This window comes from Balaenoptera musculus, chromosome X (assembly GCF_009873245.2).
Source record: "Balaenoptera musculus isolate JJ_BM4_2016_0621 chromosome X, mBalMus1.pri.v3, whole genome shotgun sequence".
NCBI classification, from domain to species: domain Eukaryota; kingdom Metazoa; phylum Chordata; class Mammalia; order Artiodactyla; family Balaenopteridae; genus Balaenoptera; species Balaenoptera musculus.
Window position 1 is genome coordinate 112,382,754 of NC_045806.1, and position 17,757 is coordinate 112,400,510.

General features: G+C 40.6%; 1 protein-coding gene across 1 annotated transcript; it reads left to right on the forward strand.

Annotated features, from left to right (window-relative positions):
* The first annotated feature begins 9,093 nt into the window (after positions 1-9,093).
* CCDC160 (coiled-coil domain containing 160) lies at positions 9,094-17,484 on the forward strand. Its single transcript, XM_036840034.1, has 3 exons — positions 9,094-9,262; positions 10,376-10,433; positions 16,461-17,484. The coding sequence occupies exon 3, from the start codon at positions 16,485-16,487 to the stop codon at positions 17,460-17,462; it is 978 nt and encodes a 325-aa protein (XP_036695929.1). The 5' UTR covers positions 9,094-9,262; positions 10,376-10,433; positions 16,461-16,484; the 3' UTR covers positions 17,463-17,484.
* Positions 17,485-17,757: the final 273 nt, after the last annotated feature.

Consider the following 17,757-nt stretch of genomic DNA (forward strand, 5'->3'; position numbering starts at 1 on the left):
TTCTCACAAGAAAGAAAATTGTAACTGTGTGGTGATGAAAGATGTTAACTAGAATTATCGTGCTGATCATTTCACAATATATACAAGTATCAAATCACTTTGATGTACACCTGAAGCTAATATAATGTCATATGTCAATAATATCTCAAATTTTTTAAGAAAAGAAATTATTCAGAAATCAGAACAGAGAGGCAAAGAGGTAGAATATATGAAAGAGGCTACAAAATGATCTTATAGGCAGGCTTTGCTATTGTTTGATAAGTTTCAAACCAAGATGTATAATAAAGCTTTTTTTCTGACAAAAAAAAAGATAAAGAAAGCAAACAAGAAAGAAACTTGGAATTTAGAATGATAGACTCAGGTCTGAAGTATACACTTAATCAGAGTCCTAGAAGGAGAGTCGAGAGAGGCAATAGCTGAGAGCTTTTCAGAACTGAGCAGAGACACTGGAGTAGAGCAGCCAGAGAAAAGACACAGATTACTTTCAGAGAAAGGAGAGACACTAGACAGCTAACTGACAGCTGATTCCCAACAGCAAGAGTGCAGTCAATTGACTATCGAATTATAGCTTTCATGTGCCAATGGAAAAGAACTATCAATCTACAAGTGTATGCATTGCAAAAGTATCTTTCAAGCAAGAGAGTGAAATATGATGAGAGGAACTGCCACCAGTAGAACCCCATTAAAGGCAATCCCAAAGGTAGAATAAAATTTGTTGCAGATGCCAAAGACTCAGAAAGGAGAACAGAGCAAAGCAAGTGAAAATATATGAATAAATCTAAATAAATATTTAATATTAATACTAATTCATATTAAATAAATAGTAACTTAATTACTTTAAAAAGTAATTAAGTCTTAGAGGGTTAAAGTATATAAATATATAGAATTAAAATATAATACCAACACACACTGAGAGGGAGCAGTAAATGAACCTAGTATTTAAAGTTTCTTTTGTTGTCAGAAGAGTATTAATTAGTTCCAAATTTTTGTAAGTTTTCATATTGCAGTCTCAGGAATGGATAACCATTTAAAAATAAAATCAGAGGGCATAATCTTGAAATTGAAAGATAAGGAAACTGTGGAATAAAAGAAGGTGAGAAAGAAGGGAAAGAAATGTGGAAAAGAGGAACTTACAGAACAAAAATAAGGCTATAGAGTTAACCCAAATATTCAAGTAGCTAAACTGGACAAAGATTGTCAGACTGGTCTTAAGAAACATACAACCAGTTAAGTTATTTACTGAGACATATCAAAAAACATAACAAAGCAGAAAAGTTGAAAGGAAATGAATGGGAAACGTATATATCATAAAACAGTATGCAACCCAACTGGATCTCCAGATTCAAGGCAATTCCTATGAAAATCTCAGCAGGCTTCTTTACAGAAATTGACAAGTTGACCCTAAAATTCATATGGAAATTCAAGGAGATCAAAACAGGCAAAACAACCTTGAAATAGAAGAACAAAGTTGAAGGACTCATGTATCCCAGTTTCAAAACTTACTGCAACACTGCAGTAATCAAGACAGTGTGGTACTGGTACAAAGGTAGACATATAGATCAATGGGATAGAATGGAGAGTGCAGAAATAAACCCTCAAATTTATAGTCAACTGATATTTTAAATTTATTTTTTAATTGAAGTATAGTTGGTTTACAATATTGTGTTAGTTTCAGGTGTATAGCAAAGTGATTCAGTTTATATATATGTATATTTTTTTTTCAGATTCTTTTCCATTATACATTATTACAAGATATTGAATATAGTTCCCTGCGCTATACAGTAAATCCTTTGTTGTTTATCTATTTTTTATATAGTGGTGTGTATCTGTTAATCCCATAATCCTAAATTATCCCTCCCCTGCCAACAGTCAACTGATTTTTGACAACGGTGCCAAGACATTCAGCAGGAAAAGAATAATCTCTTTAACAAATGGTGTCAGAAAAATTGGATGTTCACATGTAAATGAATTGTTGGCCAATTCTCTCTTTTTGTTATCCATTTTAGTAAAATGTCACTTGAATTTATCACTGGGATTCATGGAATCAACGCAACTACACACTTTGCTGTCTGTGCATGAAATGAATACAGCTGTGAAGCGACCAATTACCAGCAAACTTTGAACAAAGTGATGTGATTGATTACTGATCACGATGCACATCTGTTATTTACATAGTTGTGTATGGATTGAAGAGCTAGCAGCAAAGTCTGTAACTTTATGCAATTACAGTTAATATACTGTGGTAATTAAAATTTGAACCGTGTTGTTGGGAGACTGGTGTTATTTAATGAACTGAAATTTGTGCATATTGAAACCAAGCAAAATGAGAACTATCTGTATACACACTTTACTTATTAGAGTCTACCTTCAAGTGATATACTGTATAACACTCACATATAGTACCTTGCGATATTATGCTTCCATTTCTTCCCTCCATCATCTGTGCTATTTTTGTCATACATTTTACTTTTACATATGTTATAAACCCACAAAATGTTGATAATTTTTGCTTTAGGCAGTTGAATATCTCTAAAGGGACTCGAATAAGAAGTCTTTATATGTACCTATATATTTACTATTTCTGGGGCGCTGCAGCCTTTGTGTAGATCCAGATTTTCATCCTCTATCAGGACTGAAGGACTTCCTTTAACATTTCTTGGAGTTTAGGTCTTCTGGTGATGAGTTCTTTCAGCTTTTATAATATCTGAAAAAATCTTTATTTGCTTTTGCTTTGAAAGATGTATTTACTGAGGAAAGAAATCTAGGTTGACTTTTTTTTTCTTGCACCACCTTGAAGATGTTGTTCCACTGTCTTCTGGCTTGCATTTTTTTTGATGAGAAATCTCCTATCCTCAGTATATAATATATCTTTTTTCTCTGGCTGCTTTTAAGCTTTTCTGTATCACCGGTTTTAAGCAATTTGATTATCACATGCCTTGGTGTAGTTTTCTTTACGTTTTTTATGCTTGGAGTTTGTTGATCTTACTAATTTTTGAGTGTCCAGTACTTTTGAGTGTCCAGTGCCCAGCATACTACCTGATATGTTGAAGATAAATCAATAAATATTTCCTAAATCAAGAATGATTTTGTAAGACAAATCAACTATATGAATGCATCTGTTTGGATTTCCAAATAGTTTAATTTGTTAAACCAAAATCACTTTCACCAACAAGTCTCATTACCTTTTTCTGAGGGCTCTTATTTTCACTCCAGGTCCTCCCACCTATTGCCTTGCACAGTAAGTTCTAGTAAATCTGAATTATCTTAAGTTTTTTAATCTGTCATGCTGTTTTGTGTTTCCGTGCCTTTGCACATGCCGTTTCCTCGGCTTTTACCTCCTTGGTCTGCATGGAGAACTACTATTTATCTTTCAAGACCCACCTTAGAGGTCCAACTTCTGAGGAACTTAAGACTTCCTTGACTCAAATCCCTTTCCCATCTGATTGACCACTTTTTCATCTGAGCCCATCCTTATTTTATAAATATTACCATCATGGCATTTATCACATTTGTCTACCTGAATACTTCTAGCATTTAGCCCAATTCCAGGCATGTTGAGGTACTCAGCAATCATTGCTTGAATAAATGGGAGTTGGGGGAAATTTAAGAAAAAGAACAGAGAAATTTGAAGAAAGTCATATAAGGCTGGATTCAGTTGCTTTTGAATCAAAATTTTATTGAGGTACACAAACAGAAAAGATTTGCAAATCTTAAGTGTACAATCCATGAGTTTTACATGTAAAAGCATCAATATAACCAGTGCCCAGATCAAGAAATATAACATTACCAAAACCCCAGAAGCCTGCCTGGTGCCCTTTCTCGGTCACTATCTCCCCTAAGATAACTATTATTCTAACTTCTAACACCAGAAATAAGTTTTGCCTGTATAACGACTTCTATATTGCAGGCAAGACTGGATCAAAATTTGATACTTTCATTATACACGACTACTACTACCAATGGCTAAAACTTGTTGAGTGCTTTCTATTTACCAAGCACAGTTCTAATTGCTTTACAGATATTAACTAATTTATCCTCAAAGCCACCCTGTGAAGTAGGTACTATAATTACTCCCCATTTACCAGTAAAGAAGCTGGGATACAGAGAAGTTAAGCAATTTGTTCAAAGACCCATAACAGCTAAATGGTGGAGCTGGTATTTGAACCCAGATAACAAGTCTCCAGAGCTTGTGCAGTGCAATGTACAAACAACATCAAACTCTATCTCAGCAACATATGATATGTCAACGGTTTAAGACAGTAACTGTTCATCACCTGCTGTTGCAAAATGTGAATGTCAGAACACGAGATATAGGGTCTCCCAGGCACTTGTGGTCAGATGCCCTTTATATGTCAGTGCTGCATAGTTGTTGAAAACCAGACCTGCCTGAGTTCAAACCCCAGCTCCGCTACTCCCTAACCGTGGGACCTTAGGCAAGTTACTTAACCTTTTTGTGGCTCAGTTTTCTCATCCAAAAATATAGGTAATAATAGTACTTTATGAAAGTTAAAGGAATCACTCCTGGCACAAGGTATGAGCTCCATTCATTCATTCATCTATTGAACAAATATTTGTTCAATGCCTACCATGTGCCAGGCACTTTATTTGGTGCTTAGGATATATCAGTGAACAATCAAAGATCCCTGCCCTCTTGGAGCTTATAGTGTAGTGCAGCCTGGAAGGGGGGTGGATAGAGAGAACAGAATAAAAACAACATAGTATAGTATTTTTGAAAATGATAAGTGCTATGTTTTTAAAAAGTAGAGTAGGATAAGGAGCAGTGGGAATGCTGGAGAGGTTGAAGGTTGACAAGACTAAATAGAAGGGTCGGGGTAGGCCTCACAGAGAAGCTAAGATTTGAACAAAGACTTGAGGAAGGTAAGGAATTAAGATATGTGGATATCATGTACCTTTCAAAGAGCATTCAAGGAGAGGGAACAGGTCGCTAAGTCCCTTATGGTAGGAGGGTGCCTGGGTGTTCTGGGAACAACAAGGCAGCCAGTACTGCTGGAGTCGAGTCATCAAGGGACAAAGTGGCAGGAGAGGAGTTCAAAGAGGTATTGTATGGGGAGGGGTGGAGAAGAGGGTACCGGGGTTCTCCATGCAAATCCTGTGGGGCCTTGTAGGCTGTTATAAGGATTTTGTTTTTTACTACAAGTCAAATTGAGAGCCTTTGTAGGCTTTTGAGCAGATTGGTAACATGGTCTAACTTAATAGTTTATAACAGTCTCTCTGGATCTGTGTGGAGAATAGATGGTGGGGGGTTGTGGGTTGAATTGTGTCCCCCCCAAAAGATACGCTCAAGTCCTTACCCGCCCCTGTACCTATGAATGTGCTCTTGTTAGAAATAGGGTTTTTGCAGATGTAATCAAGTTAAGATGAGGTCATATTGGATTAAAGTGGGCCCTAAATCCAGTAGCTAATGTCCTTATAAGAGGAGGGGAATTTGGGCACAGACACCCACAGAGGGAAAATAGCTCTGTGAAGACACACAGTCACATGGGGAGAAGACCATGAGAAGACAGAGACAGAGATTGGAGTGATGTGTCTACAAGCCAAGGAAGGCCACAGATTGCTGGCAACCCCCAGAAGTTAGGAGACACAGATTGTCCCTCAGAGGCTCCAGAAGGAATCAACCCTGACGGCACCTTGATTTCAGACTTCTAGCTTCTAGAACTGTGAGAGAATAAGTGTCTGTTGTTTTAAGCCCCCCACCCCTGGTTTGTGATACTTTGATACAGCAGCCCTAGGAAACTAATATGGGGCAAGGGTAGAAGCAGTTAGGAGGCTATTTTTCATAGTCCAGTCAAGAGATGATGGGGGCCAGGATCAGAGTGGTGATAGTAGAGACAGTGAGAAGTCATCAGATTCTGAATACGTTATGAAGGTACAGCCAACAGAATATGCTGATGTACAAGATGTGAAGTGTGAGAAATGTTAGTTATTATTATCTGCATGAATAATTTAAATATTTATCAACATGAGGGCTTCCCTGGTGGTGCAGTGGTTAAGAATCTGCCTGCCAATGCAGGGGACACGGGTTCGAGCCCTGGTCCAGGAAGATTCCACGTGCCGCGGAGCAACTAAGCCCGTGCGCCACAACTACTGAGCCTGTGCTCTAGAGCCCGCGAGCCACAACTACTGAGCCTGTGTGCCACAACTACTGAAGCCTGCGTGCCTAGAGCCCGTGCTCCACCACAAGAGAAGCCACTGCAATGAGAAGCCCGCGCACCGCAATGGAGAGTAGCCCCTGCTCGCTGCAACTGGAGAAAACCTGCGCGCAGCAACGAAGACCCAATGCAGCCAATAAATAAATAAAAATAAATAAATTTATAAAAAAATACTTATCAACATGACACATATACCTATAAATGTGTATTTTCTCATTGTCCCAAATATCCCAGGCTTGAGGCTACTCAAGCAGGCATTGTTTGCCAGGGAAATCAAAAAGAAACTTATTTTGCTGTGTGATCAAAGGGTAAATCACATTACTTGCCTGGGTCTCAATATCCTACTTGGTAAAACAAGAAGCTTGGGTTCCATTGTATGAGTGTATGATTCTATTATTATCAAGTGCCTTGTTGCTTTGGTATTGATAAAGGTCCCAGAGGGTAGTAAACTGTTTTCTGTCTTCCATTTTTGAAAACCTATCTCCAAGTCTGCAGTAGCTTGGAATAACAAAACTCTCTGTCCTCACTGTTGTTTACTCTCTGCCATTTGATACTTGACTACATGAAGGAGTGACCCACCATATTTAAAAATAGAATGTAATTTATTATGCAAGACCAAAGTAACCCTTTGTGCATTTTTTCAGGGATATGGAAGTGGAGTGGGCTTGCCTAATGGGAGTCTGGGGACTCTACCGAAAATAAAGGTTTGGAATTCTAAATCTCAAGACTTTGGACTCCACTTCCCAGAGCACAATTATCACCAACACCTGAATTGTCACCATCAGTGTGTTTTTGCTTTTCTTTTTGGCTGTGGGAACTTAGTTCCCCAACCCAGGATTGCACCTGGGCTCCCCGCAGTGGAAGTGCAGAGTCCTAACCACTGGACCTCCGTGGAATTACCCTCCATCAGTGTGTTTATATTTATATTTTATGAGGGTTAATGAATTTATAAGACAAGATAATACTAATCCTAACGGTAATAGAAACATTTATATAGGGTTTGCTATGTGTCAGGCATTACTCTAAGGTTTTTTTTTTTTTTTGGGCTGCGTTGGGTCTTTGTTGCTGCGTGCGGGCTTTCTCTAGTTGCGGCGAGCAGGGGCTACTCTTCGTTGTGGTGTGCGGGCTTCTCATTGCAGTGGCTTCTCTTGTTGTGGAGCATGGGCTTCAGTAGCTGTGGCACACGGCCTCAGTAGTTGTGGCTCCTGGCTATAGAGCACAGGCTCAGTACTTATAGCGCCCGGGCTTAGTTGCTCCGTGGCATGTGGGATCTTCCCGGACCAGGGCTTGAACCCATGTCCCCTGCATTGACAGGTGGATTCATAACCACTGCGCCACCAGGGAAGTCCCTACTCTAAGGGTTTTAAAACTATTAACTCACTCAATCATCACAACACTCCTATGAGTTAGGTTCAATTATTACTCCCATTGTACAAACAGGGAAACTGAGGCACAGAGCAATTAGGAAAGATTCTTTTATTACATAAGGGATCTTATATCAAGCAAAAATAAATGTAACCCTTTTAAAAGAATTAAAATAGACATGATAAATGCAAGGCAATTTAGAGACTTAATGTCGAGGAAAGCAGTTTTGTCAGAATCCCACAGACTAATTCTGATGGGGTCCATAACAAAATCCATGTTGACATTAGGCCTCTTCCTTCCTCCAAACTTTGTTGACACTGGTTCTCTAAGGAGGAAAAGGAGACTGAGAAGCAGGCCTCCGGGCACCTGAATGCAACCTTGCCAGCCACCAAACACCTGTTAGATCCGGTTCCCAAGAAGTTTTGAAGTTTTGAAATGTATCCTGGTCTTGTTTCTAAGTCACTCCCTTGCTAGGTCTTGAAAAATTAGACTGCTGCTCTTTAGATGTGCATAAACCTCCTTTCACCTGAGATTCCAGAGCCAATGTTTCCTTTCACCTTCATGCTTCCTAGAAAATACCAGCTTTCCTAAAAGTCACTATGATTACTATTTTGGACACTCCAGTCCCTCTCTGTTTCAGGCCCTACAATCTTTGTGAGGGCCATCTTTAGGTCAAGCCCAGGCTGGGTCCCTGTTAGACTATAGCCAAGGTGTGTTGTCAGTGTGTGTGGCCAATTTGATGATGGAAGAATCATCATTGGGCAACCAGGCTAATCAAAGTCTGAGAAGGTCACTTATTTATTTAACAAAATAGTAGGACTGAAATGAAGGACGTGGGTTTGTACCCCCAACCAAATCCTGGAAGTTGTGAGCAACCTTTGAAGCTGGAACAGAGTGGTTTGGGGACTGATCAAAGGAAACCACTTTACACTGCCGGTAGTGTAGGACTAGTTGTCTGCAATAGGTTTTAAAGTCAAATAGGTGCAAGGGTGGTTTAGAGAAATTCCTGAGTGAGGCATGAGGAAACCGTGGGCTACCCGGGGTACAAGCCCAGTCTCCCATAGGGGCACGACCAGGGGACATGCTCTCCTGACACACGCCTTCGATCAGAGGCAGAAATCCTGGCCAGACCATTGTGAGGACGGGCGGGGGGCGGGGTGCAATTCCCATACTGTCAAGGACCCTGAACCAAATCCAGGCTACCTTCCGGAGCTCACCGTCCTCGATGTCACGTTACTGAACTGCAGGCCTAGGGATTATCCCTGTGTCACTCCCCCCTCCCCCACAATCGCAGTGTCCAGGTGGCTTTGTGAGTCACCCAGACCCTCCGTAATAAGCCCACCATGGGTGGGGCTGCCTCGCAGTTTCTCGCCCCTTCCCGCCCTGACTCAGCTCTCTTGATCTTCGAGCTCGGCTTTCGTGCAGGCAGAAGCCGCCGCGGCGCCCGCCCCACCGGGCATGCTCAGTGCTCGCGCGGGCTGTGACGATCGCCAGGCAGCGCCCGGCCCGGCGCTCTGGGCAGCGGCGCGCGGGTCCCTTTAAATCGGGCTGGCTGGTTGCCAGGCAACGGCGCGGCCCGCGCTGGCCCTGCACTGCAGAGGCTGTGCCCGGGGCCGGTCCGGCCGGGTAGCGTTGACCAGCGCCGAACCCAGGGCAGCCGCCCGCCGCTGGTGGCCGTCTTCAGGGAAGAGGGGCCAGGGCCCACCGGACCCCACCCACGCCGCCAGGTACGTCTGCGCCCGGCCCGGCGGGGGCTCCCCAGGCTAGCCCCTCGCCCTCCCTGGGTGACCCGGGCGGAGAGAGCGCGCTCCCCGCCTCGATGCCCATTGCGGGTTTCTTCACCCTTTAGGGCCCCGGCCCGGAACCGGCAGGCGTTTGGGAGGGAAGGGGACAGGGTGTGGGAGTCGGGGTGTGGAAGGAGGAGTGGGGTCAGGCCTCGCCCCTGCGCTCTCCCTGCCGGCCCGCCAGCAGAGGGTAGGGACTGGCGAGGTGGGAGGTGTCACCTGCGGTGGCGGCCCGGGCAGCACCCCGACCCTAGCCACCTCGTCTCCACTGGAAGCAGCGGTGGCAGGAGTTTAGTTAACCATTTACAGAGAAAACCCCCAAACTATGCATGCTTAGATGCAGCTTTATAGCAAGAAAGTGACTTCCATACTAATAAAGTACTCGGCCTTTCGGAATTAAGGCGACTTCGTATCTTTTCTCCTAGAAGGAATTATTCCACACTAATAATAAAGAATTGGGGGTAAGAAGCGTTCACAGGGCCCGGTTTTCAATGGTACTTTGCTTCGCTCGCAATATCGGCCAAACAATAGAGAAGACAATTTGTCCGCTTGGCTCATATGTGACGACCATGGAAGATGAAGGCAAAAACCGGGATCACTTCCCTTTTTAATGATTTTTCAAAATAACTGGACTCTGGAGGAGGGGGGCAATGCCTTGGCCCAGCCTCTGCTAACGTGGCTCTTGGCCTGCTCCTTACTAACAAGCACGCCGCTGTGGCCGCCAGTGGTGGCTCATTTGTTCAATAGTTGCTAAAGGCGAGGAGGTACCGTGTTGAATACGATGCCACCATGATTCTTGTCCCATCTGATATTTGCATTGCTTGGGGAAGGAAGACTTAGTGGTGTGATAGTTGGGAAATTGGGTTGACAAGTTAAAAAGAAAACTTGCTTCAAAGCGTCTGACATCGCATTTCAGGGAAGCCAAACAGCATTAAGGCTATCACTTGTAATTTTAAGCTACATCTCATATGAACACCGATTTGGGCATTTTGGTTAATTATATATTAACCAAAATATATAAAATATATTTTATATATAATATATTTTCTTTTTCAGTTCAATCTGGAGAAGGAGAACAGCGGCATCAGATAGAAGACCTTGGACGTCAGGAACTGTAAGTACCGATTTGCTGGTTGATAGCTGGTTATGGAGGTTTAGAAGCACAGAGCCTCACCCAACGTAAATCTTCAATCTTTTAACTAGACCATTAGTCTGCCCTGTCAGTACACTATCAAAAAAGCCTCGTAAAAATACAAAAGAAAAGTGTCCTGAAGACTTTAGGTGAGCCAAGTAAACTTTGAGGGAAAAATAAAAGCCCTTTCCCTGAAATGTCACCCCCCAAAACCTCATAAGCCAAAAGAGAAGTTATAAGTACTTACAGAAACTCAATTAGAATCAAAACATTATAGGATTTTCAGGAAGAATATTAAGGGTCATTCATTCAACAAATATTTACTGAGGGCCACTATGTGTCAGGCAACAGCAGGGATACAACCATGAATAAGATGCCAGGAGATCACAGCGTATTGGTAAAATGAAACTGTGTATGAAATGATGCAGAAGCACAAGAAAAACTCAGAGTGTGGAGTCATCCTTGATAATCTTCAAACTGATAGCCCAGTTGTAATATTTCTAAGATATTATTGGTGGCTCTGAAAAACACTGGGACATTTGGAAAGTTCATGGTAAAGCAATTGGTGATTAAAAATGCAAATCTCTTCGGATGTAGAAAAGACTACAACTCTTCTGCTTAGAATCAATTTAGCTTTGGAAATTTGGGAACGTCAACAATTTACAGGATTTAGGGTTAATTCTTCCATGAAGATGCAGGTCGAATTAATGTAAGATTCAAGTTTAGGTTCCCTCCTACTTACCTTAATAGTACTTCCTTTTTTTTGTTCAAACTGACTTTTTCTGAGGTCTGATGACTTCAGGCTGGCAACTTTGAAGCACATATCTTTGGAGAAGGGTTGGGTTGTTTGGTTTATGTTCCAAGGGAGGGTAAGGAAAATCTAAAAAAGAACAAAACCCATTGTGTAGAGTATACTTTAAAATTGCTTCCATTTTCATTTTCAATAATTTCTCCTAACCACCTGGAAATAGGTATATTGTCCCTATATGACATCTGAAGAAACTGAGGTTCCCAAAAGGTAAGTTTTCACATAGTTCTAAAGTGTGGGAGCCAAGATATCTGACTCCTTCAGTCTTTTTTTTTTTACCATAGCCCACACTTAATTTTTCTCAAGAACTTTCTTTTCCTTCCCCACAATTTTGCATGGTAGAACATGTTTACCCACCTTCCTTCAGACAGCTTTGGGCAGTCCTCATTTTTGTACTTAATAGTTTCTGTAAGCCAATGATTTTTGAAAGGCTGGGGAATGGAGAAGCTCCCCTAAAGGGAGCAGGTCAGAATCTTCTGGAGCAAGGAGAGGGGATAATGATGGCAGTGTTTTGTGCCTGGGAACAGTGGAAGCAGAAAAATAAGTTGAGAACTACTGCTTTTATGTGAGAACAGATTGGACAATTGAGCAAAGAAGCAAGGCCAGTGACTTTCTTTGAAACAGACTTTTTTTCCTGTCTTGGCCAAGCAGTTTTTCTGAGGGTTGAGAGAACCGAACCATCCAAGAATAATGGGAAAACGTTGCCTGGGCTAAGAAGGGCCTTTTGTCTTCCCCTTACTGCCCCATCACAGGTTGGAGATGACCTTTTCTAAACATCACTCCCAATTTACAAAGTTTGGGATGAAGCACTCTTGTGAGGTGGGAAAAAGCCTCTGGAGGTTTCCCGGTCCCTGCCTACCCCTGCTTGGAAGAATAATTGCATTTTGCAGACAGATCAAGATTTATGCAAAAGAGATGGTCCTGAAATTTTGAAATCAAATCTAATGTAAATGAGATAAGGCAACAAAGAAAAAAGATCTTTGATTTTTATGTCATCAAATTTCCCTAAAGCATGTGGTTTAAAGTATAAATATTTTAGAACATAAATAATTAGATTTCACATATTTGATCACTTATCCATCTTAATATGAGCTTATTCCCAAGGGCCCCATACCTTGAAAATGAAAATTAGATGGTTTTGTGGGTTTCTCCTTTCACAATAAACAGTGTATTACTTTCTGGAACTATTTGAAGACATATATGCATTCACCCAAGATTTTTATGAAACAGTTTGCCTAAAGATCCATAATAAGTGATCACTCTTTGCTTAGCTTTCAACAATTACATTATGTTGTATGATATTACATTATAAATCCATTTTCAGTTTATTTTATCAGTGGTTCCCAAATTCTTTAGGTGAGTAGAAACCATTTCCATGAGTCAAGAAATTTCCTTACTCCACCAAAATGCCCTACTACTTTGCCACTGCAAAAGTAAGTCACCAGAGGATGAACGGTGATGTTTTCAGGGAGACACTAACTAGAGCCGTCAGGTGTCCATTATCAGTTCATGTCAGACACAGATGAACAGATGTCGCCGTATAGTGGACAACCATGCCTTAACAGTGCAGCCCCAAGGACTTCTGGGGGATCACCGGCTTAGAGGACCACTAATGTTGTTTTTGTCATATGACTTTATACTGTTTTCCTGTGTTTTCGTTTCTTTAAATTTTTCATTTCTCTTGGACCTCCTTCCCCTACCCTTCAGTCCTTCAGCATCCAATATAGTGTTGGGTAGGCACTTGTAATAATAAATGACCCACTAAAAAGGCATGCTTATACTTTCAATAATGGCTCTGGTTTGATTTGCCTTATGCTGCGACAAATTACCTAATCAAGTTTATTGAAAGCAAAATGGCTGCCACGCCGGGGCAGAGGAAGGAGTATCATTGTCTTAAAGCATATTTCTTGTCTTTGCCAGAGAATACTAATGTCAGACTTGTTCTGCGTAAAAAACAAACAACGCAGTCTGTGAGGAGAAAATGAGCCTGGCACCTTTTACCCGCACTCTGGGCTTTGCCATACTCTGTGACTAGATTTGGGAACAAGCCCTTAAAGGATATCTTGCCAATGAAAGAGAAAAAAAAAAGAAAGGAAGGAGGGAAGGGGGAGAGGGAAAGGGGAGGAAAGGAGAGAGAGAAAGAAAGAGAGAGAGAAAGAAAGAAGCAGCTCAGAGACCCCTTGACCCTGCCCTGTGTAAGCTATGGGAGGGAAATTCCAAAAGGCTTTTCAGACCGTTCTCTTTCTGGCCTTTGATATGTGACATGCAATTCTCCTTACCCTCCCCCCTTCATTTTTCCTCTCTTCTTTTGTGGCCCTTTAAAAATACCTAAGCTCTGAAAATAGTGGGTTGTTTTCTTTCAATTTGTGGAATGAAACCTAACAAAAGAATAAAGAGGAATTTTAGAATAAACACTGACCTGGGAGACAGGGTCTCAGTTTTACCACTATAGGCTGTGTGGACTTGGACAAGTCACTTAACTTCTCTGAGCCTCAGTTATAAAATAAGTGGACTCTTCCCAGTTCTGTGAAAAGCATGGGCTGTATCAGGAAATTATACAGAGACCCAGGAAAGAAACGTAGTGATGCTGAAGAAAAAAAAAAAATATGTTTTTAGCCAGAGATTTATGGGAGGGTTGGAGATAGAAGTCACTTTTTCAAGGTGCAAAATCATTAATGAAAAGAGCTTTCTATTTTAACCTTTCTCTATACCCAGACCTCTATCTCAGATTTGTCATTATTGCTAGCTTCATGTATAAAGTGGCCTCACCTTGCCCCTCTGCATACCGCTTTCCTGATCAATCTCACCAATGCCTTTCATCCAGAATTAGGTAGGAAGAATAGTAATCTCTCTCCCATTGCTACCTGATTAGAAGCATTTTAAAACTTCTACAGAGTTGTCTGGTAAAAATTTGACTGCTAAAAAATGTGACTGGGCTTCCCTGGTGGTGCTTTGCTTAAGAATCTGCCTGCCAATGCAGGGGACCCGGGTTCGAGCCCTGGTCCGGGATGATCCCACATGCCGCAGAGCAACTAAGCCTGTGCACCACAACTACTGAGCCTGCGCTCTAGAGCCCATGAGCCATAACTACTGAGCCCATGTGCCACAACTACTGAAGCCCACGCACCCAGAGCCCGTGCCCCGCAACGAGAAGCCACCGCAGTGAGAAGCCCGCACACCACAACGAAGAGTAGCCCTCACTCACCACAACTAGAGAAAGCCCGTGGCCCGTGCACAGCAACGAAGACCCAACGCGGCCAAAAATAAATAAAATAAATAAATAAATAAAAATGTGACTGGCAGTTAGTATTGCCATCTTTTCTCTTTCCTCTGTTCCTTTCCTTTATGATCCCTGTAATAATTCCCAGCATTTGCATTCATATTTCTAGAGAGGAGAGCAAGTGGGATTATGATCATCTTCCTCTTTAAGGACAGATAGATCATCGATGCTTCTGGATGGTGACTAACAGAATAATAAAGTCAGAACGGACTATTTCAAGAGAAAGGAGAGGATGCTCCAATGCCAAATACATACCATGAATTTCAAGTCTTGGCTTCCTACTATGGTCTGATTGACTAAACTTAAAGCTTGGGTCATGGCTTTTGAACCAATCATTTTAACACCTTCACTGAATATTTGTACCTTTTCCTTTCCTCAAAGCCAAATAGTTGTCATTGGAGATGTATCCTTGGGTATAGAGTGAGTCCCTTCCCTCTTCTTTTGGGGGGAAGGTGTCAGGCATGTAGGTATCGAGTTTATTCTCTCATTGTCTGTAGTAAGAAAAATTTGTTCGAATTTAAACTATACTTGTTAAAAAGAAAATAATCAAGAGATAATATATAAAAAAGTGGTTATCTCAGGGCCACAGGATTATGAGGAAGATTTCTTTTGGTTTTTTCTTGTATGTGTGATTTTCTGTATTTTCCAAAATTCTACAGATAACATGCACTACTATTAGCATCTTTATATAATATGAAATATTACAATTATTAAATATTATAATATATTAATATAATATCACAACATTTATAATCTTTAATAATATTAAAGAAAATATTAATTAAAAAATAAATACAACTGCCATTTTTTGTTACCAAGATAAAATTACATTTGTGTTCATGGGAAAAATAGATGCAGGCATACTTTGATTTTTCTCAGTGGTAATCTTCCAACTATATTACAGCAAATTAATGTATAAAATGAATAAAGTGACCCCCTCCTTCTTCTTCCCACCCTTTGGCGGTAACTGCAGTTGCCAGTTTGGTGGCTTCAGATGCCAGTGGCCCTTCAGCGTGTTGCTTGGGTCCTTCTTTCTCCCTTCTCTCAAAAGTAGTTACTGATCAAATGTTTCTGTGTTTTAGGAAAGCTGTATGTTATGGACTGTCTTTGGATAGGGAAGACTCCTTGAAACAAAATAAGTATCCTCTAATTTTTGTAAATTTAGAAAGTTAGCTGTGATTCAGTATGCTAAGTTTTCACCTAAAAACTATACTTGGAATCAGTATCTCGAGAAAAACCCATTTGGTGGCATTAATATTTTCAATTGTTGACATTCGGTTCTCATCATGAAATTGCTGTCAAAACGGATAGAATTCTGTACGCTTGGCAGTCTTACCTAAAAGCAAAGCCCAAGACTGGAATAGCAGGAATTTACAGGTCAAGACAGAAGGGCGTTTGGCAGAGTTAGTCATAAGGAAGTCTGCATGGTATACTTTACCCAAAGCAGCTCACATTGCATTAAGCACTGATGTTTTAGTCACTTTAAAGAATGAATAAACAGTAGTCCAACCGAAAAGAACTAGGAAAAAAAAAAACCAGGCACATTGGAAGCACAGATTTAACTTATCAATATTAACCTATTAATTTAAAATCACTTTTACTGTTTTAAAGCAGTCTGTTTTCATGCTGCTTTCTCATAGAATTATTTTCTCTACAATAAATAGCCAAGTGTGTCCATTTATTGGTTATATTTCATAGGATCAGAGAATTCTAAAGCTGGAAAGGTCTGTAGATCTTAGCTAGTTTAGCCCTTTGCATTTATAAATGAGGGAACTGAGGCCCAAGTCACTCAGTGAGTTAGAGGGAGTGCCAGCCCTCAAATATTTAGGTTCTTTCACCCATGAGCCAGGATTCTTAGTTCTTTCCACTACCCCGGCTGCCAGTGTAAATATGTGCCTTGATTTTAAATTTTGTTTTTCAGGAATTGGAAGAGGTGCCTGAAGAAATGGGTGCTAGAAGAAAACACTGGAAGGAGAATATGTTTGCTCCTTTTTTTAGTGCACAGGATATTCTAGATGAGGCTTCTCAGCTTGAATCTTCTTCTGAACAAATGACTTTAGGTAAGGCCAAGAGAATGGAAGGGATTTTTAATTTGTCTAGTAGAAAGTTTCAAGAAGAAAATAAATTTAAAAGGAAAGAATTTATTTCTCAACCAAATGAAAATGAACAAGAACCAAATTTAAGAGAGAGAAAGATAAACATTTCAAAGAATGAGGCAGACACAAATTCTGCCTCCTGTGAAGCATCTAATTTGGACATTGCAACTGAAGAAAGCTTTAATACTTCAGAAGAGCCTCTTAGCTGGGGTACAAAGGAATTATCAACTCCACTACGAAAAGACAAGAAGAAGAAATTCACTGAAGGAATGTCTCCAAAACTTCGCCTGAATCTTTTGAATGAAGAGCTGGAAGCGCTTAATGTGAAATGCAGAAAAATAGAAGAGGAATTCGAAAATGCGGAAAAAGAACTTTTGAACTACAAAAAAGAAGTCTCCTCAAAACCCCTAAATTTTCAAGAAGCAGGGATGGAAACGTCCAAGAAAGACTGGGAACTTCAAGCTTTAAGAAATGACCTCTCTGAAAAAGCAACAAATGTTAAAAACTTAACAGAAGAGCTCCAGCAAGCCAAAGAGGTCATCCACAAGTTGAGCCTTGAGAACAAGGATTTAAAAGAAGCTGTTAGGAAGTTAAAGCAGCAAACTGAGGTTGGAAATGCACTCCTAAAGGAAGAAGTGAAATTGTATTATGAATTAGAAATGGAAAAGGTCCACGGAGAGCTCAATGCCATCAAGAATGAACTGAGAGCGGAGAAGACCCTACAAGCAAGAAACAACAGAGCCCTGGAGTTGCTTAGAAAACACTTTGCTTCTGTAACGTCATCAGGTACCCCTGACAGCTTTATGGGGGACTTTTTTTTTAAATAAAAAAATAAAAAAGCCTTTCATTAGGCAAATGATTGAGCCAAATCAGTGTTTCTTGTGCTTTCTTTGTGTACAACTTAAAACATATGTGATGGGATGTGATTTTCATGTTTGGTGAATCAAGATATCCGTGAAAGGTGTAGATGTTAACTTCAAAGCTTCTGCTTTCTCCTTCTAATGAATTTATTGCCAGAGTCCAAATAGAAATGAAGGTTTAGAAATCTCTTTACATATATATATATATATATGTATTTTACTCAAAGACATGTAGTGATTCACCAAATCATTGATGAATACG